The 25392-nt window shown below is 50.2% G+C and overlaps 1 protein-coding gene across 1 annotated transcript in view; it reads left to right on the top strand.

The window, feature by feature from the left end:
- The window catches only part of LOC126426585 (uncharacterized), a 61899-nt gene extending 37637 nt beyond the window's left edge, over positions 1-24262 (top strand). Inside the window, exons 8-19 of the mRNA XM_050088480.1 lie at positions 2476-2833; positions 3792-4211; positions 4654-4983; positions 10344-10655; positions 11098-11427; positions 16145-16485; positions 16581-16952; positions 16994-17336; positions 17563-17903; positions 22086-22425; positions 23042-23453; positions 23833-24262. Coding sequence (XP_049944437.1) covers positions 2476-2833; positions 3792-4211; positions 4654-4983; positions 10344-10655; positions 11098-11427; positions 16145-16485; positions 16581-16952; positions 16994-17336; positions 17563-17903; positions 22086-22425; positions 23042-23453; positions 23833-24262 — 4329 coding nt within the window. The remainder of the gene's footprint in view (positions 1-2475; positions 2834-3791; positions 4212-4653; positions 4984-10343; positions 10656-11097; positions 11428-16144; positions 16486-16580; positions 16953-16993; positions 17337-17562; positions 17904-22085; positions 22426-23041; positions 23454-23832) is intronic.
- The last annotated feature ends 1130 nt before the right edge of the window (positions 24263-25392 follow it).

The raw sequence follows: 25392 nt of genomic DNA, 5'->3' as shown, positions 1-25392 counted from the left end.
AGTTGAGCTGTCCTCTCTAGTTGAGCTGTCCTCTCTAGTTGAGCTGTCCTCTCTAGTTGAGCTGTCGTCTCTAGTTGAGCTGTTCTCTCACGTTGAGCTGTCCTCACAATTAGAGCTGTCCTCTCAAGTTGAGCTGTCCTCACAAGCAGTGCTGTCCTCGCAAGCTGTGCTGTCCTCGCAAACTGTGCTGTCCTCGCAAGCGTTGGTGTATTCGCAAGTTATGCTTTCCTCTCAAGTAGTGCTGTCCTCTCAAGTTGGGCTGTCCTCTCAAGTTAAGCTGTCCTCTCAAGTTAAGCTGTCCTCTCAAGTTGAGCTGTCCTCTCAGGTTGAGCTGTCCTCTCAAGTTGATTTGTCCTCTCAAGTTGATTTGTCCTCTCAAGTACAGCTGTCCTCTCAAGTTGAGCTGTTCTCTCAAGTTGAGCTGTTCTCTCAAGTTGAGCTGTCCTCGCAAGCTGTGCTGACCTCGCAAGCTGTGCTGACCTCGCAAGCCGTGCTGTCCTCGCAAGCCGTGCTGTCCTCGCAAGCCGTGCTGTCCTCGCAAGCCGTGCTGACCTCGCAAGCCGTGATGTCCTCGCAAGCTGTGCTGTCCACGCAAGAATTGCTGTCCACGAAAGCCGTGCTGTCCTCACAAGCTTTGCTGTCCTCACAAGCTTTGCTGTCCTCGCAAGCTGTGCTGTCCTCGCAAGCTGTGCTGTTCTCGCAAGCCGTGCTGCCCTCGCAAGCCGTGCTGTCCTCGCAAGCCGTGCTGTCGTCGCAATCCGTGCTGTCCTCGCAAGCCGTGCTGTCCTTGCAAGCTTTGCTGTCGGTGCAAGCTTTGCTGTTGGCGCAAGCTGTGCTGTCCGCCCAAGTTGTGCTGTCCTTGCAAGTTGTGCTGTCCTCTCAAGTTGTGCCGTCCCCTCAAGTTGAGCTGTCCTCTCAAGTTGAGCTGTCGTCTCAGGTTGAACTGTCCTCTCAAGTTGAGCTGTCCTCTCAAGTTGAGCTGTCCTCTCAAGTTGATATGTCCTCTAAAGTTTAGCTGTCCTCTCAAGTTTAGCTGTCCTCTCAAGTATAGCTGTCCTCTCAAGTTGAGCTGTCCTCTCAAGTTGAGCTGTCTTCTCTAGTTGATCTGTCCTCTCTAGTTGATCTGTCCTCTCTAGTTGAGCTGTCTTCCCTAGTTGAGCTGTCCTCTCTAGTTGAGCTGTCCTCTCTAGTTGAGCTGTCCTCTCTAGTTGAGCTGTCCTCTCTAGTTGAGCTGTTCTCTCACGTTGAGCTGTCCTCACAATTAGAGCTGTCCTCTCAAGTTGAGCTGTCCTCACAAGCAGTGCTGTCCTCGCAAGCTGTGCTGTCCTCGCAAACTGTGCTGTCCTCGCAAGCGTTGGTGGCCTCGCAAGTTATGCTTTCCTCTCAAGTAGTGCTGTCCTCTCAAGTTAAGCTGTCCTCTCAAGTTGAGCTGTCCTCTCAGATTGAGCTGTCCTCTCAAGTTGAGCTGTCCTCTCAAGTTGATTTGTCCTCTCAAGTTGATTTGTCCTCTCAAGTTGATTTGTCCTCTCAAGTTCAGCTGTCCTCTCAAGTTGAGCTGTTCTCTCAAGTTGAACTGTCCTCGCAAGCTGTGCTGTCCTCGCAAACTGTGCTGTCCTCGCAAGCGTTGGTGGCCTCGCAAGTTATGCTTTCCTCTCAAGTAGTGCTGTCCTCTCAAGTTGGGCTGTCCACTCAAGTTAAGCTGTCCTCTCAGGTTGAGCTGTCCTCTCAAGGTTAGCTGTCCTCTCAAGTTGAGCTGTCCTCACAAGTTGAGCTGTCCTCTCAAGTTGAGCTGTCCGCGCAAGCTGTGCCGTCCACGCAAGCTGTGCCGTCCTCGCAAGGTGTGCTGTCCTCGCAAGCTGTGCTGTCCTCGCAAGGTGTGCTGTCCTCGCAAGCTGTGCTGTCCTTGCAAGCTGTGCTGTCCTTGCAAGCTGTGCTGTCCTCGCAAGCTGTGCTGTCCCCGCAAACTGTGCTGACCTCGCAAGCTGTGCTGTCCTCGCAAGCTGTGCTGTCCTCGCAAGCTGTGCTGTCCTCGCAAGCTGTGCTGTCCTCACAAGCAGTGCTGTCCTCGCAAGCTGTGCTGTCCTAGAAAACCATGCTGTCCCGGCAAGCTGTGCTGTCCTCGCAAGCTTTGCTGTCCTCGCAAGTTGTGCTTTCCTCTCAAGTAGTGCTGTCCTCTCAAGTTGAGCTGTCCTCTCAAGTTGAGCTGTCCTCTCAAGTTGAGCTGTCCTCTCAGGTTGAGCTGTCCTCTCAGGTTGAGCTGTCCTCTCAAGCTGAGCTGTCCTCTCAAGTTGAGCTGACCTCTCAAGTTGTGCTGTCCTCTCTAGTTGAGCTGTCCTCTCAACTTGAGCTGTCCTCTGAAGTTGAGCTGTCCTCTGAAGTTGAGCTGTCCTCTCAAGTTAAGCTGTCCTCTCACGTTGAGCTGTCCTCTCAAGTTGAGATGTCCTCTTATGTTGACCTCTCCTTCAAGTTGAGCAGTCCTCTGATGTTGAGCTGTCCTCTCTAGATGAGCTGTCCTCTCAAGTTGAGCTGTCCTCTCAAGTTGAGCTGTCCTCTCAAGTTGAGCTGTCCTCTCAAGTTGAGCTGTCCTCTCAACTTGAGCTGTCCTCTCAAGTTGAGCTGTCCTCTCAACTTGAGCTGTCCTCTCAACTTGAGCTGACCTCTCTAGTTGTGCTGTCCTCTCTAGTTGAGCTGTCCTCTCAACTTGAGCTGTCCTCTGAAGTTGAGCTGCCCTCTGAAGTTGAGCTGTCCTCTCAAGTTAAGCTGTCCTCTCACGTTGAGCTGTCCTCTCAAGTTGAGATGTCCTCTTATGTTGACCTCTCCTTCAAGTTGAGCAGTCCTCTGATGTTGAGCAGTCCTCTGATTATGAGCTGTCCTCTCTAGATGAGCTGTCCTCTATAGATGAGCTGTCCTCTCAAGTTGAGCTGTCCTCTCAAGTTGAGCTGTCCTCCCAAGTTAAGCTGTCCTCTCAAGTTGAGCTGTCCTCACAAGTTGAGCTGTCCTCACAAGTTGAGCTGTCCTCTCAAGTTGAGCTGTCCTCTCAAGTTGAGCTGTCCTCTCAAGTTGAGCTGTCCTCTCAAGTTGACCTCTCCTTCAAGTTGAGCTGTCCTCTGATGTTGAGCTGTCCTCTCTAGATGAGCTGTCCTCTCAAGTTGAGCTGTCCTCTCAAGTTGAGCTGTCCTCTCAAGCTGTCCTCTCTAGATGAGCTGTCCTCTCTACATGAGCTGTCCTCTCAAGTTGAGCTGCCCTCTCAAGTTGAGCTGCCCTCTCAAGTTGAGCTGTCCTCTCAAGTTAAGCTGTCCTCTCAAGTTAAGCTGTCCTCTCAAGTTGCGCTGTCCTCTCAAGTTGAGCTGTCTTCTCAAGTTGAGCTGTCCTCTCAAGTTGAGCTGTCCTCTCAAGTTGAGCTGTCCTCTCAAATTGAGTTGTCCTCTCAAGTTGAGCTGTCCTCGCAAGCCGTGCAGTCCTCGCAAGTTGTGCTGTCCTCGCAAGCTGTGCTGTCCTCGCAAGCCGTGCTGTGCTTGCAAGCGGTGCTGTCCTTGCAAGCCGTGCTGTCCTCGCAAGTTGTGCTGTCCTCGCAAGTTGTGCTGTCCTCTCAAGTTGTGCTGTCCTCTCAAGTTGAGCTGTCCTCTCAACTTGAGCTGACCTCTCAAGTTGTGCTGTCCTCTCTAGTTGAGCTGTCCTCTCAACTTGAGCTGTCCTCTGAAGTTGAGCTGTCCTCTGAAGTTGAGCTGTCCTCTCAAGTTAAGCTGTCCTCTCAAGTTGAGATGTCCTCTCAAGTTGACCTCTCCTTCAAGTTGAGCTGTCCTCTGATGTTGAGCTGTCCTCTGATGTCGAGCTGTCCTCTCTAGATGAGCTGTCCTCTCTAGATGAGCTGTCCTCTCTAGATGAGCTGTCCTCTCTAGATGAGCTGTCCTCTCTAGATGAGCTGTCCTCTCTAGATGAGCTGTCCTCTCTAGATGAGCTGTCCTCTCTAGATGAGCTGTCCTCTCTAGATGAGCTGTCCTCTCTAGATGATCTGTCCTCTCAAGTTGAGCTGACCTCTCAAGTTGTGCTGTCCTCTCTAGTTGAGCTGTCCTCTCAACTTGAGCTGTCCTCTGAAGTTGAGCTGTCCTCTGAAGTTGAGATGTCCTCTCAAGTTAAGCTGTCCTCTCAAGTTGAGTTGTCCTCTCAAGTTGAGATGTCCTCTCAAGTTGACCTCTTCTTCAAGTTGAGCTGTCCTCTGATGTTGAGCTGTCCTCTCTAGATGAGCTGTCCTCTCTACATGAGCTGTCCTCTCAAGTTGAGCTGTCCTCTCTAGTTGAGCTGTCCTCTCAAGTTGAGCTGTCCTCTCAAGTTGAGCTGTCCTCTCAAGTTGAGCTGTCCTCTCAAGTTAAGCTGTCCTCTCAAGTTGAGCTGTCCTCTCAAGTTGAGCTGTCCTCTCAAGTTGAGCTGTCCTCTCAAGTTGAGCTGTCCTCTCAACTTGAGCTGACCTCTCAAGTTGTGCTGTCCTCTCTAGTTGAGCTGTCCTCTCAACTTGAGCTGTCCTCTGAAGTTGAGCTGTCCTCTGAAGTTGAGCTGTCCTCTCAAGTTAAGCTGTCCTCTCAAGTCGAGATGTCCTCTCAAGTAGACCTCTCCTTCAAATTGAGCTGTCCTCTGATGTTGAGCTGTCCTCTCTAGATGAGCTGTCCTCTCTAGATGAGCTGTCCTCTCTAGATGAGCTGTCCTCTCTAGATGAGCTGTCCTCTCAAGTTGAGCTGCCCTCTCAAGTTGAGCTCTCATCTCAAGTTAAGCTGTCCTCTCAAGTTGAGCTGTCCTCTCAAGTTGAGCTGTCCTCTCAACTTGAGCTGACCTCTCAAGTTGTGCTGTCCTCTCTAGTTGAGCTCTCCTCTCAACTTGAGCTGTCCTCTGAAGTTGAGCTGTCCTCTGAAGTTGAGCTGTCCTCTCAAGTTAAGCTGTCCTCTCAAGTTGAGATGTCCTCTCAAGTTGACCTCTCCTTCAAGTTGAGCTGTCCTCTGATGTTGAGCTTTCCTCTCTAGATGAGCTGTCCTCTCTAGATGAGCTGTCCTCTCAAGTTGAGCTGTCCTCTCAAGTTGAGCTGTCCTCTCAAGTTGAGCTGTCCTCTCAAGTTGAGCTGTCCTCTCAAGTTAAGCTGTCCTCTCAAGTTGAGATGTCCTCTCAAGTTGACCTCTCCTTCAAGTTGAGCTGTCCTCTGATGTTGAGCTTTCCTCTCTAGATGAGCTGTCCTCTCTAGATGAGCTGTCCTCTCAAGTTGAGCTGTCCTCTCAAGTTGAGCTGTCCTCTCAAGTTGAGCTGTCCTCTCAAGTTGAGCTGTCCTCTCAAGTTGAGCTGTCCTCTCAAGTTGAGCTCTCCTTCAAGTTGAGCTGTCCTCTGATGTTGAGCTGTCCTCTCTAGATGAGCTGTCCTCTCAAGTTGAGCTGTCCTCTCAAGTTGAGCTGTCCTCTCAAGCTGTCCTCTCTAGATGAGCTGTCCTCTCTACATGAGCTGTCCTCTCAAGTTGAGCTGCCCTCTCAAGTTGAGCTGTCCTCTCAACTTGAGCTGACCTCTCAAGTTGTGCTGTCCTCTCTAGTTGAGCTCTCCTCTCAACTTGAGCTGTCCTCTGAAGTTGAGCAGTCCTCTGATGTTGAGCAGTCCTCTGATTATGAGCTGTCCTCTCTAGATGAGCTGTCCTCTATAGATGAGCTGTCCTCTCAAGTTGAGCTGTCCTCTCAAGTTGAGCTGTCCTCCCAAGTTAAGCTGTCCTCTCAAGTTGAGCTGTCCTCACAAGTTGAGCTGTCCTCACAAGTTGAGCTGTCCTCTCAAGTTGAGCTGTCCTCTCAAGTTGAGCTGTCCTCTCAAGTTGAGCTGTCCTCTCAAGTTGACCTCTCCTTCAAGTTGAGCTGTCCTCTGATGTTGAGCTGTCCTCTCTAGATGAGCTGTCCTCTCAAGTTGAGCTGTCCTCTCAAGTTGAGCTGTCCTCTCAAGCTGTCCTCTCTAGATGAGCTGTCCTCTCTACATGAGCTGTCCTCTCAAGTTGAGCTGCCCTCTCAAGTTGAGCTGCCCTCTCAAGTTGAGCTGTCCTCTCAAGTTAAGCTGTCCTCTCAAGTTAAGCTGTCCTCTCAAGTTGCGCTGTCCTCTCAAGTTGAGCTGTCTTCTCAAGTTGAGCTGTCCTCTCAAGTTGAGCTGTCCTCTCAAGTTGAGCTGTCCTCTCAAGTTGAGTTGTCCTCTCAAGTTGAGCTGTCCTCGCAAGCCGTGCAGTCCTCGCAAGTTGTGCTGTCCTCGCAAGCTGTGCTGTCCTCGCAAGCCGTGCTGTGCTTGCAAGCGGTGCTGTCCTTGCAAGCCGTGCTGTCCTCGCAAGTTGTGCTGTCCTCGCAAGTTGTGCTGTCCTCTCAAGTTGTGCTGTCCTCTCAAGTTGAGCTGTCCTCTCAACTTGAGCTGACCTCTCAAGTTGTGCTGTCCTCTCTAGTTGAGCTGTCCTCTCAACTTGAGCTGTCCTCTGAAGTTGAGCTGTCCTCTGAAGTTGAGCTGTCCTCTCAAGTTAAGCTGTCCTCTCAAGTTGAGATGTCCTCTCAAGTTGACCTCTCTTTCAAGTTGAGCTGTCCTCTGATGTTGAGACGTCCTCTGATGTCGAGCTGTCCTCTCTAGATGAGCTGTCCTCTCTAGATGAGCTGTCCTCTCTAGAGGAGTGAGTGAGTGAGTGAGTACCAGGTCACCAGCATTGTGAAGCCTAATGCAGGATTGGCTCAGGTGACTTTTAACATAGGGGGGTTATGTAGGGATTTTACTAAAGAGGATCAGGTAGTGATTGTGGGTGGGGCTGGTAATAGTATTGATAGGGATGGGGAGTATGACATAGATGGTGACCTGGAAAAGATAGCCACTCAGACTGGCAACACGAATGTGCATTTCGTGGAACTGTTTCAGCGTCACGATCGGCCTCATCTTAATACAGCCGTCAGGCGTAATAACATGAGACTTGGGGGTGCGCTGATGACAGAAGGCATGAGTCACATTTCAGTGGTGTCGGTGGAGTCTATCAGTAGGACGGGTTTCACTAGACATGGCCTGCACCTCAACAGGTATGGGAAGGGGAGGTTGGCAAAACTTGTAGGTGACAGCATAGGTGGGGGTGGTGGGATCACTCATGGGAAAATTCCGGTAGTTGTGGGTGTTAGAGCTGTACCTTTTTTAGATTGAAGTCAGCTGATAGGTATTCCTGCTTAAGGGAAGTCTATCTAACAAAGAAGCCACTTTCTACAAATCTTGGGTATCCGATTAATGAGGGAATTAGTATATTTCATCAAAATATACAAGGTATTAGAGATAAAGTTAGTGAACTGCTTATAGATGTTGACTCTGAAATTATTGGTATATCTGAACACTTCTTAAATAAGGAGATAATTCAGAGGCTTCCTTTACCAGGATACAGGTTGGCTGGCAGCTTTTCTAGGAGCTCTTTGCGGTGTGGGGGAGTAGCCATGTATGTGAAAAACGGTATCCCATTTGAGTCAATTGATGTTTCAAAGTACTGCACTGAAAAGGTGTTTGAATGTTGTGCAGGTGTGGTTAAATTTAGTGGAGCTAAACTTCTTACTGTTGTTATTTATAGATCCCCAGACTCCGATTTCACAACTTTTTTGCTAAAGCTAGAGGAGGTTCTTGGTTCACTTTATAGGAAATACAAAAAGTTAGTTATATGTGGTGACTTCAATATTAATTGTATAAGTGATTGTGCAAGGAAAAGGATGCTGGTAGACCTCCTCAATTCATATAATCTTATGCAAACCGTATTCTTTCCAACGAGAGTGCAAGGGAACAGTAGAACAACCATAGACAATATTTTTGTTCATTCGTCATTATTAGAAGGGCATTCTGTTAGCAAAAAGGTGAATGGCCTTTCAGATCATGATGCACAAATTTTAAGCCTAAAAGATTTTTGTGCTGCAACACATGTTAAAGATAGTTACCAACTTTTTAGGAAAGCTGATCCAGTTGCTGTACAGACTTTTGTAAACCTTATCAAGGAACAAGAGTGGCAAGATGTTTATAGTGCTGATACAGTAGACGATAAATATAATGCTTTCCTCAAGACTTTTCTCATGCTCTTTGAAAGTTGTTTTCCGTTAGAACGTTCAAAACAGGGTACTAGCACAAGCAGGCAGCCTGGGTGGCTGACTAAAGGGATAAGAATATCTTGTAGAACAAAGTGGCAATTATATCAAAACGTTAGAAACAGTCAAAATCTAAATACAGCAGCCCATTACAAACAGTATTGTAAGGTGCTTAAAAAAGTTATTAGGAAGGCAAAAAGTATGTGGTATGCAGATAGAATAGCTAAGTCTCAGGATAAAATTAAAACCATATGGTCAGTCGTAAAGGAAGTGGCTGGTCTGCAGAGACAGGTCGAGAATATAGAATCAGTGCGTAGTGGGGATGTCCGTGTTACTGATAAGTCGCATATATGTAGAGTACTTAATAATCACTTTCTGAATATAGCAGGTGAACTAAATAGAAACCTAGTCCCAACAGGGAATCATATAGCGCTCTTAGAAAAAAGTGTTCCGAGACTGTTACCTGAAATGCTCCTCCATGATACTGACAAGAGGGAGATTGAGTTAATAATTAAATCACTAAAGACCAAGAACTCTCATGGATATGACGGGGTATCTAGCAGAATACTGAAGTATTGTTCCACATATGTTAGCTCAGTACTTAGCCATATCTGTAACTTTTCCTTTAGGAGTGGTCGGTTTCCTGACCGATTAAAGTACTCGGTAGTGAAGCCACTTTATAAAAAGGGAGACAGGGATAATGTTGACAATTATAGACCTATTTCTATGCCATCGGTGTTTGCTAAAGTTATCGAGAGGGTTGTATATACAAGGTTACTGCAGCATTTAAATTCACATAATTTGCTGTCAAATGTACAGTTTGGTTTTAGAAATGGCTTAACAACTGAAAATGCTATAGTCTCTTTTCTCTGTGAGGTTTTGGACGGATTAAATAAAAGGTTGCGAACGTTAGGTGTTTTCTTTGATTTAACGAAGGCTTTTGACTGTGTTGACCACAAAATATTACTGCAGAAGTTGGAACATTATGGAGTAAGGGGAGTAGCTTACAATTGGTTCGCCTCCTACTTTAAGAACAGAAAGCAGAAGGTAATCCTCCGCAATATTGAGAGTGGTAATGATGTTCAGTCCCAATGGGGCACTGTTAAATGGGGCGTTCCCCAAGGGTCGGTGCTGGGGCCACTGCTGTTTCTTATTTATGTAAATGATATGCCTTCTAGTATTACAGGTGATTCAAAAATATTTCTGTTTGCTGATGACACCACCTTGGTAGTGAAGGATCTTGTGTGTAATATTGAAACATTATCAAATAATGTAGTTCATGATATAAGTTCGTGGCTTGTGGAAAATAATTTGATGCTAAATCACAGTAAGACTCAGTTTTTACAGTTTCTAACCCACAATTCAACAAGAACTGACATTTTAATCAGACAGAATGGGCATGTTATAAGCGAGACGGAACAGTTCAAGTTCCTAGGCGTACGGATAGATAGTAAGCTGTTATGGAAAGCCCATGTTCAGGATCTTGTTCAGAAACTAAATGCCGCTTTATTTACCATTAGAACAGTATCTGAAATAAGTGACATTTCAACACGAAAAGTAGTATACTTCGCATATTTTCATACGCTTATGTCATATGGTATTATTTTTTGGGGTAATTCTTCTGATTCAAAAAGGGTATTTTTGGCTCAAAAACGGGCTATTCGAGCTATGTATGGTGTAAGTTCGAAAACCTCTTGTCGACCCCTATTCAATAGTCTGGGAATTTTGACATTGCCCTCACAGTATGTATTTTCTTTAATGTCGTTTGTTGTTAGCAATATTAGCTTATTCCCAAGAGTTAGCAGCTTTCACTCAGTTAATACTAGGCAGAAATCAAATCTGCATGTGGAATGCACTTCCTTGACTCTTGTGCAGAAAGGAGTGCAGTATTCTGCTGCATCAATTTTCAATATGCTACCACAAGAACTCAAAAATCTTAGCAGTAGCCCAAACACTTTTAAGTCTAAACTGAAGAGTTTCCTCATGGCTCACTCCTTCTATTCTGTCGAGGAGCTCCTGGAAGAGCTAAAAAATTAAGCAAATTCCAGTGTTACATTCTTGGTTTTCTTTATTTAAACTAACGACTTGTCATCTGAATATGTTTCTGATATTTCATTTTATCTGTTTCTACAATCGTGTTATAATTTCATGTATTGACTCGTTCCATGACCATGGAGACTTCTCCTAAATGTGGTCCCACGGAACAATAAATAAATAAATAAATAAATAAAAAATAAATAAATGAGCTGTCCTCTCTAGATGAGCTGTCCTCTCTAGATGAGCTGTCCTCTCTAGATGAGCTGTCCTCTCTAGATGAGCTGTCCTCTCTAGATGAGCTGTCCTCTCTAGATGAGCTGTCCTCTCTAGATGATCTGTCCTCTCAAGTTGAGCTGACCTCTCAAGTTGTGCTGTCCTCTCTAGTTGAGCTGTCCTCTCAACTTGAGCTGTCCTCTGAAGTTGAGCTGTCCTCTGAAGTTGAGATGTCCTCTCAAGTTAAGCTGTCCTCTCAAGTTGAGTTGTCCTCTCAAGTTGAGATGTCCTCTCAAGTTGACCTCTTCTTCAAGTTGAGCTGTCCTCTGATGTTGAGCTGTCCTCTCTAGATGAGCTGTCCTCTCTACATGAGCTGTCCTCTCAAGTTGAGCTGTCCTCTCTAGTTGAGCTGTCCTCTCAAGTTGAGCTGTCCTCTCAAGTTGAGCTGTCCTCTCAAGTTGAGCTGTCCTCTCAAGTTAAGCTGTCCTCTCAAGTTGAGCTGTCCTCTCAAGTTGAGCTGTCCTCTCAAGTTGAGCTGTCCTCTCAAGTTGAGCTGTCCTCTCAACTTGAGCTGACCTCTCAAGTTGTGCTGTCCTCTCTAGTTGAGCTGTCCTCTCAACTTGAGCTGTCCTCTGAAGTTGAGCTGTCCTCTGAAGTTGAGCTGTCCTCTCAAGTTAAGCTGTCCTCTCAAGTCGAGATGTCCTCTCAAGTAGACCTCTCCTTCAAATTGAGCTGTCCTCTGATGTTGAGCTGTCCTCTCTAGATGAGCTGTCCTCTCTAGATGAGCTGTCCTCTCTAGATGAGCTGTCCTCTCTAGATGAGCTGTCCTCTCAAGTTGAGCTGCCCTCTCAAGTTGAGCTCTCATCTCAAGTTAAGCTGTCCTCTCAAGTTGAGCTGTCCTCTCAAGTTGAGCTGTCCTCTCAACTTGAGCTGACCTCTCAAGTTGTGCTGTCCTCTCTAGTTGAGCTCTCCTCTCAACTTGAGCTGTCCTCTGAAGTTGAGCTGTCCTCTGAAGTTGAGCTGTCCTCTCAAGTTAAGCTGTCCTCTCAAGTTGAGATGTCCTCTCAAGTTGACCTCTCCTTCAAGTTGAGCTGTCCTCTGATGTTGAGCTTTCCTCTCTAGATGAGCTGTCCTCTCTAGATGAGCTGTCCTCTCAAGTTGAGCTGTCCTCTCAAGTTGAGCTGTCCTCTCAAGTTGAGCTGTCCTCTCAAGTTGAGCTGTCCTCTCAAGTTAAGCTGTCCTCTCAAGTTGAGATGTCCTCTCAAGTTGACCTCTCCTTCAAGTTGAGCTGTCCTCTGATGTTGAGCTTTCCTCTCTAGATGAGCTGTCCTCTCTAGATGAGCTGTCCTCTCAAGTTGAGCTGTCCTCTCAAGTTGAGCTGTCCTCTCAAGTTGAGCTGTCCTCTCAAGTTGAGCTGTCCTCTCAAGTTGAGCTGTCCTCTCAAGTTGAGCTCTCCTCTCAAGTTAAGCTGTCGTCTCAAGTTAAGCTGTCCTCTCAAGTTGAGCTGTCCTCTCAAGTTGAGCTGTCCTCTCAACTTGAGCTGTCCTCTCAACTTGAGCTGTCCTCTCAACTTGAGCTGGCCTCTCAAGTTGTGCTGTCCTCTCTAGTTGAGCTGTCCTCTCAACTTGAGCTGTCCTCTGAAGTTGAGCTGTCCTCTGAAGTTGAGCTGTCCTCTCAAGTTAAGCTGTCCTCTGAAGTTGAGCTGTCCTCTCAAGTTGAGATGTCCTCTCAAGTTGACCTCTCCTTCAAGTTGAGCTGTCCTCTGATGTTGAGCTTTCCTCTCTAGATGAGCTGTCCTCTCTAGATGAGCTGTCCTCTCAAGTTGAGCTGTCCTCGCATGCTGTGCCGTCCACGCAAGCTGTGCCGTCCACGCAAGCTGTGCCGTCCTCGCAAGGTGTGCTGTCCTCGCAAGGTGTGCTGTCCCTGCAAGCTCTGCTTTCCCCGCAAGCTCTGCTGTCCCCGCAAGCTCTGCTGTCCCCGCAAGCTCTGCTGTCCCCGCAAGCTCTGCTGTCCCCGCAAGCTGTGCTGTCCCCGCAAGCTGTGCTGTCCCCGCAAGCTGTGCTGTCCCCGCAAGCTGTGCTGTCCCCGCAAGCTGTGCTGTCCCTGCAAGCTGTGCTGCTCTCGCAAGCTGTGCTGTCCCCGCAAGCTGTGCTGTCCCCGCAAGCTGTGATGTCCCCGCAAGCTGTGCTGTCCCTGCAAGCTGTGCTGCTCTCGCAAGCTGTGTTGTCCTCGCAAGCTGTGCTGTCCCCGCAAGCTGTGCTGTCCCCGCAAGCTGTGCTGTCCCCGCAAGCTGTGCTGTCCCTGCAAGCTGTGCTGCTCTCGCAAGCTGTGTTGTCCTCGCAAGTCGTGCTGTCCTCGCAAGCTGTGCTGTCCTCGCAAGCTGTGCTGTCCTCGCATGCTGTGCTGTCCTCACAAGCTGTGCTGTCCTCGCAAGCTGTGCTGTCCTAGAAAGCCGTGCTGTCCTGGCAAGCTTTGCTGTCCTCGCAAGCGTTGCTGTCTTTGTAAGTTGTGCTTTCCTCTCAAGTAGTGCTGTCCTCTCAAGTTGAGCTGTCCTCCTAAGTTGAGCTGTCCTCTCAAGTTAAGCTGTCCTCTCAGGTTGAGCTGTCCTCTCTAGATGAGCTGTCCTCTCTACATGAGCGGTCCTCTGAAGTTGAGCTGCCCTCTCAAGTTGAGCTGTCCTCTCAATTTGAGCTGTCCTCTCAAGTTAAGCTGTCCTCTCAAGTTGAGCTGTCCTCTCAAGTTGAGCTGTCCTCTCAAGTTGAGCTGTCCTCGCAAGCCGTGCTGTCCTCGCAAGTTGTGCTGTCATCGCAAGCTGTGCTGTCCTCGCAAGCTGTGTTGTCCTCGCAAGCTGTGCTGTCCTCGCAAGCTGTGCTGTCCTCGCAAGCTGTGCTGTCCTCGCAAGCTGTGCTGTCCTCGCAAGCTGTGCTGTCCTCGCAAGCCATGCTGTCCTCGCAAGCAGTGCTGTCCTCGCTAGCTGTGCTGTCCTCGCAAGCCGTGCTGTCCTCGCAAGCCGTGCTGTCCTCGCAAGCCGTGCTGTCCTCGGAAGCCGTGCTGTCCACACAAGCCGTGCTGTCCTCGCAAGCCGTGCTGTCCTCGCAAGCCGTGCTGTCCTCGCAAGCCGTGCTGTCCTCGCAAGCCGTGCTGTCCTCGCAAGCCGTGCTGTCCTCACAAGCTTTGCTGTCCTCGCAAGCTTTGCTGTCCTCGCAAGCTGTGCTGTCCTCGCAAGCTGTGCTGTCCTCGCAAGCTGTGCTGTCCTCGCAAGCTGTGCTGTCCTCGCAAGCTGTGCTGTCCTCGCAAGCTGTGCTGTTCTCGCAAGCCGTGCTGTCTTCGCAAGCCGTGCTGTCGTCGCAATCCGTGCTGTCCTCGAGAGCCGTGCTGTCCTTGCAAGCTTTGCTGTCGGTGCAAGCTTTGCTGTTGGCGCAAGCTGTGCTGTCCGCCCAAGTTGTGCTGTCCTTGCAAGTTGTGCTGTCCTCTCAAGTTGTGCCGTCCCCTCAAGTTGAGCTGTCGTCTCAGGTTGAACTGTCCTCTCAAGTTGAGCTGTCCTCTCAAGTTGAGCTGTCCTCTCAAGTTGATATGTTCTTTAAAGTTTAGCTGTCCTCTCAAGTTGAGCTCTCCTCTCAAGTTGAGCTGTCTTCTCTAGTTGATCTGTCCTCTCTAGTTGAGCTGTCCTCTCTAGTTGAGTTGTCTTCCCTAGTTGAGCTGTCCTCTCTAGTTGAGCTGTCCTCTCTAGTTGAGCTGTCCTCTCTAGTTGAGCTGTCCTCTCTAGTTGAGCTGTTCTCTCACGTTGAGCTGTCCCCTCAAGTTGAGCTGTCCTCGCAAGAAGTGCTGTCCTCGCAAGCTGTGCTGTTCTCACAAACTGTGCTGTCCTCGCAAGCGTTGGTGTCCTCGCAAGTTATGCTTTCCTCTCAAGTAGTGCTGTCCTCTCAAGTTGAGCTGTCCTCTCAGGTTGAGCTGTCCTCTCAAGTTTAGCTGTCCTCTCAAGTTGAGCTGTCCTCTCAAGTTGAGCTGTCCTCTCAAGTTGAGCTGTCCGCGCAAGCTGTGCCGTCCACGGAAGCTGTGCCGTCCTCGCAAGCTGTGCCGTCCTCGCAAGCTGTGCCGTTCTCGCAAGGTGTGCTGTCCTCGCAAGCTGTGCTGTCCTCACAAGCTGTGCTGTCCTTGCAAGCTGTGTTGTCCTCGCAAGCTGTGCTGTCCCCGCAAACTGTGCTGTCCTCGCAAGCTGTGCTGTCCTTGAAAGCTGTGCTGTCCTCGCAAGCTGTGCTGTCCTCGCAAGCTGTGCTGTCCTCTCAAGCTGTGCTGTCCTCGCAAGCTGTGCTGTCCTAGAAAACCATGCTGTCCCGGCAAGCTGTGCTGTCCTCGCAAGCTTTGCTGTCCTCTCAATTTGAGCTGTCCTCTCAAGTTGAGCTGTCCTCTCAAGTTGAGCTGTCCTCTCAAGTTGAGCTGTCCTCTCAAGTTGAGCTGTCCTCTCAAGTTAAGCTGTCCTCTCAGGTTGAGCTGTCCTCTCAAGCTGAGCTGTCCTCTCAAGTTGAGCTGTCCTCTCAAGTTGAGCTGTCCTCTCAACTTGAGCTGTCCTCTCAACTTGAGCTGACCTCTCAAGTTATGCTGTCCTCTCTAGTTGAGCTGTCCTCTCAACTTGAGCTGTCCTCTGAAGTTGAGCTGTCCTCTGAAGTTGAGCTGTCCTCTCAAGTTAAGCTGTCCTCTCACGTTGTGCTGTCCTCTCAAGTTGAGATGTCCTCTTATGTTGACCTCTCCTTCAAGTTGAGCAGTCCTCTGATGTTGAGCTGTCCTCTCTAGATGAGCTGTCCTCTCTAGATGAGCTGTCCTGTCAAGTTGAGCTGTCCTCTCAAGTTGAGCTGTCCTCTCAAGTTGAGCTGTCCTCTCAACTTGAGCTGTCCTCTCAACTTGAGCTGACCTCTCAAGTTGTGCTGTCCTCTCTAGTTGAGCTGTCCTCTCAACTTGAGCTGTCCTCTGAAGTTGAGCTGTCCTCTGAAGTTGAGCTGTCCTCTCAAGTTAAGCTGTCCTCTCACGTTGAGCTGTCCTCTCACGTTGAGCTGTCCTCTCAAGTTGAGATGTCCTCTTATGTTGACCTCTCCTTCAAGTTGAGCAGTCCTCTGATGTTGAGCTCTCCTCTCTAGAAGAGCTGTCCTCTCTAGATGAGTTGTCCTCTCAAGTTGAGCTGTCCTCTCAAGTTGAGCTGTCCTCTCAAGCTGTCCTCTCTAGATGAGCTGTCCTCTCTACATGAGCTGTCCTCTCAAGTTGAGCTGCCCTCTCAAGTTGAGCTGCCCTCTCAAGTTGAGCTGTCCTCTCAAGTTAAGCTGTCCTCTCAAGTTAAGCTGTCCTCTCAAGTTGAGCTGTCCTCTCAAGTTGAGCTGTCTTCTCAAGTTGAGCTGTCCTCTCAAGTTGAGCTGTCCTCTCAAGTTGAGCTGTCCTCTCAAGTTGAGTTGTCCTCTCAAGTTGAGCTGTCCTCGCAAGCCGTGCAGTCCTCGGAAGTTGTGCTGTCCTCGCAAGCTGTGCTGTCCTCGCAAGCCGTGCTGTCCTTGCAAGCGGTGCTGTCCTTGCAAGCTGTGCTGTCCTCGCAAGTTGTGCTGTCCTCGCAAGTTGTGCTGTCCTCTCAAGTTGTGCTGTCCTCTCAAGTTGAGCTGTCCTCTCAACTTGAGCTGACCTCTCAAGTTGTGCTGTCCTCTCTAGTTGAGCTGTCCTCTCAACTTGAGCTGTCCTCTGAAGTTGAGCTGTCCTCTGAAGTTGAGCTGTCCTCTCAAGTTAAGCTGTCCTCTCAAGTTGAGATGTCCTCTCAAGTTGACCTCTCCTTCAAGTTGAGCTGTCCTCTGATGTTGAGCTGTCCTCTGATGTTGAGCTGTCCTCTCTAGATGAGCTGTCCTCTCTAGATGAGCTGTCCTCTCTAGATGAGCTGTCCTCTCTAGATGAGCTGTCCTCTCTAGATGAGCTGTCCTCTCTAGATGAGCTGTCCTCTCTAGATGAGCTGTCCTCTCTAGATGAGCTGTCCTCTCTAGATGAGCTGTCCTCTCTAGATGATCTGTCCTCTCAAGTTGAGCTGACCTCTCAAGTTGTGCTGTCCTCTCTAGTTGAGCTGTCTTCTCAACTTGAGCTGTCCTCTGAAGTTGAGCTGTCCTCTGAAGTTGAGATGTCCTCTCAAGTTAAGCTGTCCTCTCAAGTTGAGTTGTCCTCTCAAGTTGAGATGTCCTCTCAAGTTGACCTCTTCTTCAAGTTGAGCTGTCCTCTGATGTTGAGCTGTCCTCTCTAGATGAGCTGTCCTCTCTACATGAGCTGTCCTCTCAAGTTGAGCTGTCCTCTCAAGTTGAGCTGTCCTCTCAAGTTGAGCTGTCCTCTCAAGTTGAGCTGTCCTCTCAAGTTGAGCTGTCCTCTCAAGTTAAGCTGTCCTCTCAAGTTGAGCTGTCCTCTCAAGTTGAGCTGTCCTCTCAAGTTGAGCTGTCCTCTCAAGTTGAGCTGTCCTCTCAACTTGAGCTGACCTCTCAAGTTGTGCTGTCCTCTCTAGTTGAGCTATCCTCTCAACTTGAGCTGTCCTCTGAAGTTGAGCTGTCCTCTGAAGTTGAGCTGTCCTCTCAAGTTAAGCTGTCCTCTCAAGACGAGATGTCCTCTCAAGTAGACCTCTCCTTCAAATTGAGCTGTCCTCTGATGTTGAGCTGTCCTCTCTAGATGAGCTGTCCTCTCTAGATGAGCTGTCCTCTCTAGATGAGCTGTCCTCTCTAGATGAGCTGTCCTCTCAAGTTGAGCTGCCCTCTCAAGTTGAGCTCTCCTCTCAAGTTAAGCTGTCCTCTCAAGTTGAGCTGTCCTCTCAAGTTGAGCTGTCCTCTCAACTTGAGCTGACCTCTCAAGTTGTGCTGTCCTCTCTAGTTGAGCTCTCCTCTCAACTTGAGCTGTCCTCTGAAGTTGAGCTGTCCTCTGAAGTTGAGCTGTCCTCTCAAGTTAAGCTGTCCTCTCAAGTTGAGATGTCCTCTCAAGTTGACCTCTCCTTCAAGTTGAGCTGTCCTCTGATGTTGAGCTTTCCTCTCTAGATGAGCTGTCCTCTCTAGATGAGCTGTCCTCTCAAGTTGAGCTGTCCTCTCAAGTTGAGCTGTCCTCTCAAGTTGAGCTGTCCTCTCAAGTTGAGCTGTCCTCTCAAGTTAAGCTGTCCTCTCAAGTTGAGATGTCCTCTCAAGTTGACCTCTCCTTCAAGTTGAGCTGTCCTCTGATGTTGAGCTTTCCTCTCTAGATGAGCTGTCCTCTCTAGATGAGCTGTCCTCTCAAGTTGAGCTGTCCTCTCAAGTTGAGCTGTCCTCTCAAGTTGAGCTGTCCTCTCAAGTTGAGCTGTCCTCTCAAGTTGAGCTGTCCTCTCAAGTTGAGCTCTCCTCTCAAGTTAAGCTGTCCTCTCAAGTTAAGCTGTCCTCTCAAGTTGAGCTGTCCTCTCAAGTTGAGCTGTCCTCTCAACTTGAGCTGTCCTCTCAACTTGAGCTGTCCTCTCAACTTGAGCTGACCTCTCAAGTTGTGCTGTCCTCTCTAGTTGAGCTGTCCTCTCAACTTGAGCTGTCCTCTGAAGTTGAGCTGTCCTCTGAAGTTGAGCTGTCCTCTCAAGTTAAGCTGTCCTCTGAAGTTGAGCTGTCCTCTCAAGTTGAGATGTCCTCTAAAGTTGACCTCTCCTTCAAGTTGAGCTGTCCTCTGATGTTGAGCTTTCCTCTCTAGATGAGCTGTCCTCTCTAGATGAGCTGTCCTCTCAAGTTGAGCTGTCCTCGCATGCTGTGCCGTCCACGCAAGCTGTGCCGTCCACGCAAGCTGTGCCGTCCTCGCAAGGTGTGCTGTCCTCGCAAGGTGTGCTGTCCCTGCAAGCTCTGCTGTCCCCGCAAGCTCTGCTGTCCCCGCAAGCTCTGCTGTCCCCGCAAGCTCTGCTGTCCCCGCAAGCTCTGCTGTCCCCGCAAGCTGTGCTGTCCCCGCAAGCTGTGCTGTCCCCGCAAGCTGTGCTGTCCCCGCAAGCTGTGCTGTCCCCGCAAGCTGTGCTGTCCCTGCAAGCTGTGCTGCTCTCGCAAGCTGTGCTGTCCCCGCAAGCTGTGCTGCCCCGCAAGCTGTGATGTCCCCGCAAGCTGTGCTGTCCCTGCAAGCTGTGCTGCTCTCGCAAGCTGTGTTGTCCTCGCAAGCTGTGCTGTCCCCGCAAGCTGTGCTGTCCCCGCAAGCTGTGCTCTCCCCGCAAGCTGTGCTGTCCCTGCAAGCTGTGCTGCTCTCGCAAGCTGTGTTGTCCTCGCAAGTCGTGCTGTCCTCGCAAGCTGTGCTGTCCTCGCAAGCTGTGCTGTCCTCGCATGCTGTGCTGTCCTCACAAGCTGTGCTGTCCTCGCAAGCTGTGCTGTCCTAGAAAGCCGTGCTGTCCTGGCAAGCTTTGCTGTCCTCGCAAGCGTTGCTGTCTTTGTAAGTTGTGCTTTCCTCTCAAGTAGTGCTGTCCTCTCAAGTTGAGCTGTCCTCCTAAGTTGAGCTGTCCTCTCAAGTTAAGCTGTCCTCTCAGGTTGAGCTGTCCTCTCTAGATGAGCTGTCCTCTCTACATGAGCGGTCCTCTGAAGTTGAGCTGCCCTCTCAAGTTGAGCTGTCCTCTCAATTTAAGCTGTCCTCTCAAGTTAAGTTGTCCTCTCAAGTTGAGCTGTCTTCTCAAATTGAGTTGTCCTCTCAAGTTGAGCTGTCCTCTCAAGTTGAGCTGTCCTCGCAAGCCGTGCTGTCCTCGCAAGTTGTGCTGTCATCGCAAGCTGTGCTGTCCTCGCAAGCTGTGTTGTCCTCGCAAGCTGTGCTGTCCTCGCAAGCTGTGCTGTCCTCGCAAGCTGTGCTGTCCTCGCAAGCTGTGCTGTCCTCGCAAGCTGTGCTGTCCTCGCAAGCCATGCTGTCCTCGCAAGCCGTGCTGTCCTCGCTAGCTGTGCTGTTCTCGCAAGCCGTGCTGTCCTCGCAAGCCGTGCTGTCCTCGCAAGCCGTGCTGTGCTCGGAAGCCGTGCTGTCCACACAAGCCGTGCTGTCCTCGCAAGCCGTGCTGTCCTCGCAAGCCGTGCTGTCCTCGCAAGCCGTGCTGTCCTCGCAAGCCGTGCTGTCCTCACAAGCTTTGCTGTCCTCGCAAGCTTTGCTGTCCTCGCAAGCTGTTCTGTCCTCGCAAGCTGTGCTGTCCTCGCAAGCTGTGCTGTCCTCGCAAGCTGTGCTGTCCTCGCAAGCTGTGCTGTCCTCGCAAGCTGTACTGTTCTCGCAAGCCGTGCTGTCTTCGCAAGCCGTGCTGTCGTCGCAATCCGTGCTGTCCTCGAGAGCCGTGCTGTCCTTGCAAGCTTTGCTGTCGGTGCAAGCTTTGCTGTTGGCGCAAGCTGTGCTGTCCGCCCAAGTTGTGCTGTCCTTGCAAGCTGTGCTGTCCTCTCAAGTTGTGCTGTCCCTTCAAGTTGTGCTGTCCCTTCAAGTTGAGCTGTCCTCTCAAGTTGTGCTGTCGTCTCAGGTTGAGCTGTCCTCTCAGGTTGAGCTGTCCTCTCAAGTTGAGCTGTCCTCTCAAGTTGAGCTGTCCTCTCAAGTTGAGCTGTCCTCTAAAATTTAGCTGTCCTCTCAAGTTGACCTGTCTTCTCTAGTTAATCTGTCCTCTCTAGTTGAGCTGTCCTCTCTAGTTGAGCTGTCTTCCCTAGTTGAGCTGTCCTCTCTAGTTGAGCTGTCCTCTCTAGTTAAGCTGTCCTCTCTAGTTGAGCTGTCCTCTATAGATGAGCTGTCCTCTCTACATGAGCGGTCCTCTCAAGTTGAGCTGCCCTCTCAAGTTGAGCTGCCCTCTCAAGTTGAGCTGTCCTCTCAATTTAAGCTGTCCTCTCAATTTAAGCTGTCCTCTCAGTTTGAGCTGTCTTCTCAAGTTGAGCTGTCCTCTCAAGTTGAGCTGTCCTCTCAAGTTGAGCTGTCCTCTCAAGTTGAGCTGTCCTCGCAAGCCGTGCTGTCCTCGCAAGTTGTGCTGTCATCGCAAGCTGTGCTGTCATCGCAAGCTGTGCTGTCCTCGCAAGCTGTGTTGTCCTCGCAAGATGTGCTGTCCTCGCAAGCTGTGCTGTCCTCGCAAGCTGTGCTGTCCTCGCAAGCCGTGCTGTCCTCGCAAGCCGTGCTGTCCTCGCTAGCTGTGCTGTCCTTGCAAGCCGTGCTGTCCTCGCAAGCCGTGCTGTGCTCGGAAGCCGTGCTGTCCTCGCAAGCCGTGCTGTCCTCGCAAGCCGTGCTGTCCTCACAAGCTTTGCTGTCCTCAAAAGCTTTGCTGTCCTCGCAAGCTGTGCTGTCCTCGCAAGCCGTGCTGTTCTCGCAAGCCGTGCTGTTCTCGCAAGCCGTGCTGTCCTCGCAAGCCGTGCGTTCATCGCAATCCGTGCTGTCCTCGCAAGCCGTGCTGTCCTTGCAAGCTTTGCTGTCGGTGCAAGCTTTGCTGTTGGCGCAAGCTGTGCTGTCCGCCCAAGTTGTGCTGTCCTTGCAAGTTGTGCTGTCCTCTCAAGTTGTGCCGTCCCCTCAAGTTGAGCTGTCGTCTCAGGTTGAACTGTCCTCTCAAGTTGAGCTGTCCTCTCAAGTTGAGCTGTCCTCTCAAGTTGATATGTCCTTTAAAGTTTAGCTGTCCTCTCAAGTTGAGCTGTCCTCTCAAGTTGAGCTGTCTTCTCTAGTTGATCTGTCCTCTCTAGTTGAGCTGTCCTCTCTAGTTGAGTTGTCTTCCCTAGTTGAGCTGTCCTCTCTAGTTGAGCTGTCCTCTCTAGTTGAGCTGTCCTCTCTAGTTGAGCTGTCCTCTCTAGTTGAGCTGTTCTCTCACGTTGAGCTGTCCTCTCAAGTTGAGCTGTCCTCGCAAGAAGTGCTGTCCTCGCAAGCTGTGCTGTTCTCACAAACTGTGCTGTCCTCGCAAGCGTTGGTGTCCTCGCAAGTTATGCTTTCCTCTCAAGTAGTGCTGTCCTCTCAAGTTGAGCTGTCCTCTCAGGTTGAGCTGTCCTCTCAAGTTTAGCTGTCCTCTCAAGTTGAGCTGTCCTCTCAAGTTGAGCTGTCCTCTCAAGTTGAGCTGTCCGCGCAAGCTGTGCCGTCCACGGAAGCTGTGCCGTCCTCGCAAGCTGTGCCGTCCTCGCAAGCTGTGCCGTTCTCGCAAGGTGTGCTGTCCTCGCAAGCTGTGCTGTCCTCACAAGCTGTGCTGTCCTTGCAAGCTGTGTTGTCCTCGCAAGCTGTGCTGTCCCCGCAAACTGTGCTGTCCTCGCAAGCTGTGCTGTCCTTGAAAGCTGTGCTGTCCTCGCAAGCTGTGCTGTCCTCGCAAGCTGTGCTGTCCTCACAAGCTGTGCTGTCCTCGCAAGCTGTGCTGTCCTAGAAAACCATGCTGTCCCGGCAAGCTGTGCTGTCCTCGCAAGCTTTGCTGTCCTCTCAAGTTGAGCTGTCCTCTCAAGTTGAGCTGTCCTCTCAAGTTGAGCTGTCCTCTCAAGTTGAGCTGTCCTCTCAAGTTGAGCTGTCCTCTCAAGTTAAGCTGTCCTCTCAGGTTGAGCTGTCCTCTCAAGCTGAGTTGTCCTCTCAAGTTGAGCTGTCCTCTCAAGTTGAGCTGTCCTCTCAACTTGAGCTGTCCTCTCAACTTGAGCTGACCTCTCAAGTTGTGCTGTCCTCTCTAGTTGAGCTGTCCTCTCAACTTGAGCTGTCCTCTGAAGTTGAGCTGTCCTCTGAAGTTGAGCTGTCCTCTCAAGTTAAGCTGTCCTCTCACGTTGAGCTGTCCTCTCAAGTTGAGATGTCCTCTTATGTTGACCTCTCCTTCAAGTTGAGCAGTCCTCTGATGTTGAGCTGTCCTCTCTAGATGAGCTGTCCTCTCTAGATGAGCTGTCCTCTCAAGTTGAGCTGTCCTCTCAAGTTGAGCTGTCCTCTCAAGTTGAGCTGTCCTCTCAACTTGAGCTGTCCTCTCAACTTGAGCTGACCTCTCAAGTTGTGCTGTCCTCTCTAGTTGAGCTGTCCTCTCAACTTGAGCTGTCCTCTGAAGTTGAGCTGTCCTCTGAAGTTGAGCTGTCCTCTCAAGTTAAGCTGTCCTCTCACGTTGAGCTGTCCTCTCACGTTGAGCTGACCTCTCAAGTTGAGATGTCCTCTTATGTTGACTTCTCCTTCAAGTTGAGCAGTCCTCTGATGTTGAGCTGTCCTCTCTAGATGGGCTGTCCTCTCTAGATGAGCTGTCCTCTCAAGTTGAGCTGGCCTCTCAAGTTGAGCTGTCCTCCCAAGTTAAGCTGTCCTCTCAAGTTAAGCTGTCCTCTCAAGTTGAGCTGTCCTCACAAGTTGAGCTGTCCTCTCAAGTTGAGCTGTCCTCTCAAGTTGACCACTCCTTCAAGTTGAGCTGTCATCTGATGTTGAGCTGTCCTCTCTAGATGAGCTGTCCTCTCAAGTTGAGCTGTCCTCTAAAGCTGTCCTCTCTAGATGAGCTGTCCTCTCTAGATGAGCTGTCCTCTCTACATGAGCTGTCCTCTCTACATGAGCTGTCCTCTCAAGTTGAGCTGCCCTCTCAAGTTGTGCTGTCCTCGCAAGTTGTGCTGTCCTCTCAAGTTGTGCTGTCCTCTCAAGTTGAGCTGTCCTCTCAACTTGAGCTGACCTCTCAAGTTGTGCTGTCCTCTCTAGTTGAGCTGTCCTCTCAACTTGAGCTGCCCTCTGAAGTTGAGCTGTCCTCTGAAGTTGAGCTGTCCTCTCAAGTTAAGCTGTCCTCTCAAGTTGAGATGTCCTCTCAAGTTGACCTCTCCTTCAAGTTGAGCTGTCCTCTGATGTTGAGCTGTCCTCTGATGTTGAGCTGTCCTCTCTAGATGAGCTGTCCTCTCTAGATGAGCTGTCCTCTCTAGATGAGCTGTCCTCTCTAGATGAGCTGTCCTCTCTAGATGAGCTGTCCTCTCTAGATGAGCTGTCCTCTCTAGATGAGCTGTCCTCTCTAGATGAGCTGTCCTCTCTAGATGAGCTGTCCTCTCTAGATGATCTGTCCTCTCAAGTTGAGCTGACCTCTCAAGTTGTGCTGTCCTCTCTAGTTGAGCTGTCTTCTCAACTTGAGCTGTCCTCTGAAGTTGAGCTGTCCTCTGAAGTTGAGATGTCCTCTCAAGTTAAGCTGTCCTCTCAAGTTGAGTTGTCCTCTCAAGTTGAGATGTCCTCTCAAGTTGACCTCTTCTTCAAGTTGAGCTGTCCTCTGATGTTGAGCTGTCCTCTCTAGATGAGCTGTCCTCTCTACATGAGCTGTCCTCTCAAGTTGAGCTGTCCTCTCAAGTTGAGCTGTCCTCTCAAGTTGAGCTGTCCTCTCAAGTTGAGCTGTCCTCTCAAGTTGAGCTGTCCTCTCAAGTTAAGCTGTCCTCTCAAGTTGAGCTGTCCTCTCAAGTTGAGCTGTCCTCTCAAGTTGAGCTGTCCTCTCAAGTTGAGCTGTCCTCTCAACTTGAGCTGACCTCTCAAGTTGTGCTGTCCTCTCTAGTTGAGCTATCCTCTCAACTTGAGCTGTCCTCTGAAGTTGAGCTGTCCTCTGAAGTTGAGCTGTCCTCTCAAGTTAAGCTGTCCTCTCAAGTCGAGATGTCCTCTCAAGTAGACCTCTCCTTCAAATTGAGCTGTCCTCTGATGTTGAGCTGTCCTCTCTAGATGAGCTGTCCTCTCTAGATGAGCTGTCCTCTCTAGATGAGCTGTCCTCTCTAGATGAGCTGTCCTCTCAAGTTGAGCTGCCCTCTCAAGTTGAGCTCTCCTCTCAAGTTAAGCTGTCCTCTCAAGTTGAGCTGTCCTCTCAAGTTGAGCTGTCCTCTCAACTTGAGCTGACCTCTCAAGTTGTGCTGTCCTCTCTAGTTGAGCTCTCCTCTCAACTTGAGCTGTCCTCTGAAGTTGAGCTGTCCTCTGAAGTTGAGCTGTCCTCTCAAGTTAAGCTGTCCTCTCAAGTTGAGATGTCCTCTCAAGTTGACCTCTCCTTCAAGTTGAGCTGTCCTCTGATGTTGAGCTTTCCTCTCTAGATGAGCTGTCCTCTCTAGATGAGCTGTCCTCTCAAGTTGAGCTGTCCTCTCAAGTTGAGCTGTCCTCTCAAGTTGAGCTGTCCTCTCAAGTTGAGCTGTCCTCTCAAGTTAAGCTGTCCTCTCAAGTTGAGATGTCCTCTCAAGTTGACCTCTCCTTCAAGTTGAGCTGTCCTCTGATGTTGAGCTTTCCTCTCTAGATGAGCTGTCCTCTCTAGATGAGCTGTCCTCTCAAGTTGAGCTGTCCTCTCAAGTTGAGCTGTCCTCTCAAGTTGAGCTGTCCTCTCAAGTTGAGCTGTCCTCTCAAGTTGAGCTGTCCTCTCAAGTTGAGCTCTCCTCTCAAGTTAAGCTGTCCTCTCAAGTTAAGCTGTCCTCTCAAGTTGAGCTGTCCTCTCAAGTTGAGCTGTCCTCTCAACTTGAGCTGTCCTCTCAACTTGAGCTGTCCTCTCAACTTGAGCTGACCTCTCAAGTTGTGCTGTCCTCTCTAGTTGAGCTGTCCTCTCAACTTGAGCTGTCCTCTGAAGTTGAGCTGTCCTCTGAAGTTGAGCTGTCCTCTCAAGTTAAGCTGTCCTCTGAAGTTGAGCTGTCCTCTCAAGTTGAGATGTCATCTAAAGTTGACCTCTCCTTCAAGTTGAGCTGTCCTCTGATGTTGAGCTTTCCTCTCTAGATGAGCTGTCCTCTCTAGATGAGCTGTCCTCTCAAGTTGAGCTGTCCACGCAAGCTGTGCCGTCCACGCAAGCTGTGCCGTCCTCGCAAGGTGTGCTGTCCTCGCAAGCAGTGCTGTCCTCGCTAGCTGTGCTGTCCTCGCAAGCCGTGCTGTCCTCGCAAGCCGTGCTGTCCTCGCAAGCCGTGCTGTCCTCGGAAGCCGTGCTGTCCACACAAGCCGTGCTGTCCTCGCAAGCCGTGCTGTCCTCGCAAGCCGTGCTGTCCTCGCAAGCCGTGCTGTCCTCGCAAGCCGTGCTGTCCTCGCAAGCCGTGCTGTCCTCACAAGCTTTGCTGTCCTCGCAAGCTTTGCTGTCCTCGCAAGCTGTGCTGTCCTCGCAAGCTGTGCTGTCCTCGCAAGCTGTGCTGTCCTCGCAAGCTGTGCTGTCCTCGCAAGCTGTGCTGTCCTCGCAAGCTGTGCTGTTCTCGCA

The sequence above is a fragment of the Schistocerca serialis genome, chromosome 11 (assembly GCF_023864345.2).
Source record: "Schistocerca serialis cubense isolate TAMUIC-IGC-003099 chromosome 11, iqSchSeri2.2, whole genome shotgun sequence".
NCBI lineage: Eukaryota > Metazoa > Arthropoda > Insecta > Orthoptera > Acrididae > Schistocerca > Schistocerca serialis.
This window is presented reverse-complemented; position numbering and strand designations above follow the sequence as displayed.